The sequence below is a fragment of the Austrofundulus limnaeus genome, unplaced genomic scaffold, assembly GCF_001266775.1.
Source record: "Austrofundulus limnaeus strain Quisiro unplaced genomic scaffold, Austrofundulus_limnaeus-1.0 Scaffold165, whole genome shotgun sequence".
In the NCBI taxonomy this organism is placed as follows: domain Eukaryota; kingdom Metazoa; phylum Chordata; class Actinopteri; order Cyprinodontiformes; family Rivulidae; genus Austrofundulus; species Austrofundulus limnaeus.
The window spans coordinates 1-3817 of NW_013952567.1; the positions used below are offsets into that span (position 1 = coordinate 1).

At 42.4% G+C, this 3817-nt stretch overlaps 1 protein-coding gene across 1 annotated transcript in view; it reads left to right on the forward strand.

The window, feature by feature from the left end:
* Positions 1 to 81: 81 nt before the first annotated feature.
* Positions 82 to 3817, forward strand: part of megf8 (multiple EGF-like-domains 8) — a gene marked incomplete at its 5' end in the record, with an annotated part of 31501 nt that continues 27765 nt past the window's right edge. The window contains 5 exon segments of the mRNA XM_014017260.1: positions 82 to 551; positions 1143 to 1335; positions 1446 to 1609; positions 1706 to 1915; positions 3076 to 3256. Of these exon segments, the coding sequence (XP_013872714.1) occupies positions 528 to 551; positions 1143 to 1335; positions 1446 to 1609; positions 1706 to 1915; positions 3076 to 3256 (772 nt within the window).

Genomic DNA, 3817 nt, shown 5'->3' on the forward strand with positions numbered 1-3817 from the left:
GTTTAGACAAGAGGGAGACAACCCTTGATTCACGGAGCTCGAATATCGAAAATCCAACTTGAAACTAACTTCACTGCGGTGATTTGCGCCTGCTGTCTCTCATTTGCGCTCGGCCCTGCTGCAGTCTTTTGTGTTGTAAACAAAGTGTGTGTGCAGAGCATAACACGGGCAGTAGGAGTCGCTAAAGCCGCTGAAATTACAGACAAATAGTAAGGTGTATGTGTCTGGTTGAGATGTCAAGTTACTAGCAGACAGCTCTCAGTTCTAAAATACGAATCATTTTGTAATTGCATCGAGGAATGATTTATCATGGTCTGCAGCCACTGACGACTGCGCATCTGGATTTTAGCTCGCGAGCTGCWAGCAGAGAGCCCAGTGTTGCAGCCTCCGTCCTCTGCTCTGCAGTCAATTACATTTAATAGCAGCTAGCCAGCTTAGCTAGCTGTCAGCGTTCATCCTTCGCCAAAACGCAACGTTAGCCAATGCGGCTGCTAACCTTAAAAGGTCCAGCGACAATGTAAATCACCATGGGCCCAAAGAGACAGGAATTGGTAAGTTTTGATGATTTCATCTGCTAATAATAACAAAGCGAGCCCGAGCAGTTAACGGTTTTCTCTTAGCTAGCTTAGCAAACCCATCCCCGTTAGCTTTGTTATGGTAGTCAGCAGAGAGCCCACCTTTTTTTCTGTTTGCTGTTTTGATCAGACGACGTGAGAAGTGCAGCTACAGTCAGCTGTGTTAATGTTTCCTTTTGTTTTTATATCTTGACAAAAAATAGTTTCGCGATACGTTTTATCCCTGTTCCGTTGTAGGCTATTAGTACAATTTGCTAACACACAGCTACACCAGGCTGCTTCATGACAATTTGGACCATTGTTAACATAGGTGGATTATTTAGACTTCAAAAAGCATTACGCAGTGAGATCAGTAAGCAAAAATAAACTGTGCAGCTTAGGGGGTTCTTCTTGTTTAAGCAATTAGTCTTTGGATTTCCATCAAACTTGTCATCTAACCTGTTGTAGATCATTTTGGTAAATCAACTGGCCATAATTGAAAACTGGTCCAGATTTTTACAGAATATCATGATGAATAATCTTATATATTTTTGTTTTTATTCTGTTCATCCTTTATCCATCATCCAGGCAGTGCCAGTGATGGCCTCCCCGATCCCTGTCTCCGTCCTCCTCCTGGTGGTTCTCCTAGCAGCTGAGTCACATGTATGCCAGGCAGGGGACTGCAAGGGCCACAGACAGGTGCTGAGGGGACCTCCGGGGTATGTCACAGATGGCCCCGGAAACTACTCTGTTAATGGGAATTGCGAGTGGCTTATCAAAGGTAGAACATCCTAAAGTAGTGTTGTGAGCTCTTGAGTTACTTTTAGCTATTTTTTAGCAGGAAATATTAGACTTGAATTAATTACACTGGAAGTTTTTCTTATTTTTCAGCTCCTGGCAACAGTCACCACATCGTTCTGAATTTCACCTTTATGGACACAGAGTGTACCTATGACTACTTGTTTGTGTATGATGGTGACTCCTATCAGAGCCCTCTGCTTGCCAGTCTAAGTGGCAATTCATTGCCTGAACCAATCGAAGCAAAGTCTGGCAAGGTAACGTGACAGGAGCATAACTTTAGTCAGTTTTACCATTTTCAGTTTAGATTGAAGCAACGGTTCACCTGTGTTCCTTATTTATTTTACTTTCAGATGCTTATCCATCTCTTCTCTGATGCTAATTACAACCTCCTGGGCTTTAACGCAACCTACACCTTCTCGCTTTGCCCTGGAGCTTGTGGCGGGCATGGTCGCTGTGATTCCACCACATCAAAGTGCCACTGTCATCAGGGTTGGGGGGGAGCATCTTGTACAAGTCCTCTGTGCTCCCAGACTTGTTCCTTGAATGGCCAATGTGACAAGGTACAAAGAAAGCTGAAGACAAAGCCATTTTTGTCATCCCCTGAGAAAGCCTTGAGGAAGTCATTCAGTTGTTAGATTTAATGGGCTTCATGCAAGAACCGTTCGTACGCACAGATTTGTTCTTAAGTTGTGCGTACGAGTGATTTAGGAGAATTTGTGGCATTCACCAATGTTTTCGTATTGTAAGATTTTTTTCAGATACGAACAAAATTCACGAGTGGTCCAGACCTGTCGTATATTTTACAAGCAGCCAGTCTGCTGTTATCCAGACGGATTTTCTTCACTAATAACTTTATATTTCGTTAGTTTGAAGATATTTTGAGTTGAAAATAAATTACACTCCATAATTATGTTGACAATAGGCTATTCTGCTTGAATTAGAGTTATAGTTTTAAATGTAATAATTTAGACTAACAATATAAATTGTCCGTCCGGCCGGCTTTTCCGCTATCGGGTTTGGGTGCAGCAGTAGAGAGACCCCGCTCTCCCCAGCGACACTTTCCAGCTTGTCCTGGGGGACTCTGAGACGTTCCCAGACCAGAGGGGATGCATAATCCCTCCAGTGAGTCCTGGGTTTTCTTCAAAGTGCCAGACTTATTTTGAAAACATTTTAAAATGCTTATTTCAAACCTGCATCTGAGACCACCTGCGACCGCGCAGCGCGTGGGGGGTGTATGGTGCGCAGCGCTGCGGCTTCTGAATAAATGAAAATGATTTAACACAGTTGTTTATACTTTTAGCAGCTCTTTTTATTCCACAGCTGACCTGCTAAAAATGACAGATTTTCTTTTCTGGATCTCTGACAGACAGACTTCAATCTCTGGACTCGTAAAGTTTCTTTTTTTAGTTTTCGCTGTCATTTTCATGAATGAACACTTCCTTGTATCTGAGGCAGGAAACATGGCCTTATATGGTGTTTTTGGGGTGGTAATTATGCTAATCTCTCGCGTGCACGAGCAGCTGGACACAAACAGGTGAAATTTACGCAGCTCATTTACACACTTTTCCTGAAGATAGAAGAGTTTGTTGAATCTGACGTGATGTTCGTACGAACCCTTTGTACAAACAAAAGTAAGAGAAATTTAGGATAAGAATACGAACATGTTTTTGCATGAGGCCCAATGTTCTTTTAAAGTACTGCTTTTAATGTGTTCTTTCAGAAAGGAGAACGCTGTCAGTGTAATCCAGGCTTCTTAGGCCACAGCTGCCAGCTTGGTCTTCATGACGACAGTGGGGCGGGCCAGTGGTGGCRTGTGAGTGAAGGAAACCCACACACACCGTCGAGGACAGGTTCTGCTGGCGTGTACTTGTCCTCAACTGGAGCCATGTATTTATTTGGTGGTGGGTATAAAACATAAAAGAAGATCAGTAATATCGTCTTTACAGTTCTAGTACTCACTTTTCTCCTTATCTGTCCTAAAGCATCGTCACTGGCTCCCTATCAAATTTCTCATTTCCTATAAAATCTTGCTTCTAACCTTCAAAGCCCTTAATAATCTTGCCCCTCAGTATCTCACAGAACTTCTCCACATTAACACACCTTCCCACACTCTCAGGTGCTCCTCCATCCAACTCACTCAGCCGCCAGTTCATCTGACCACTATGGGCTCAAGAGTTTTTAGTCCCTCAGCACCCCACCTCTGGAACCCTCTCCCACCGGACATCAAAAACTCTCCCACCAACTCCATTTTTAAATCACAGATTTAAACTCTTCTCTTTGAACAGATATATTCAGTTTAACTGCCATCTCTCATTAACTCTATTTAACAGTATGTTATGTACAATGTTTTTTTATTAATTGTTATGTATGATGTTTTTATTGTTATGTTTATTCTCTATTTTATTCTTTGTTTTATTGCATTGTGTTTTAATTGTATGGTGTCCTTGAGTGCCATGAAAGGC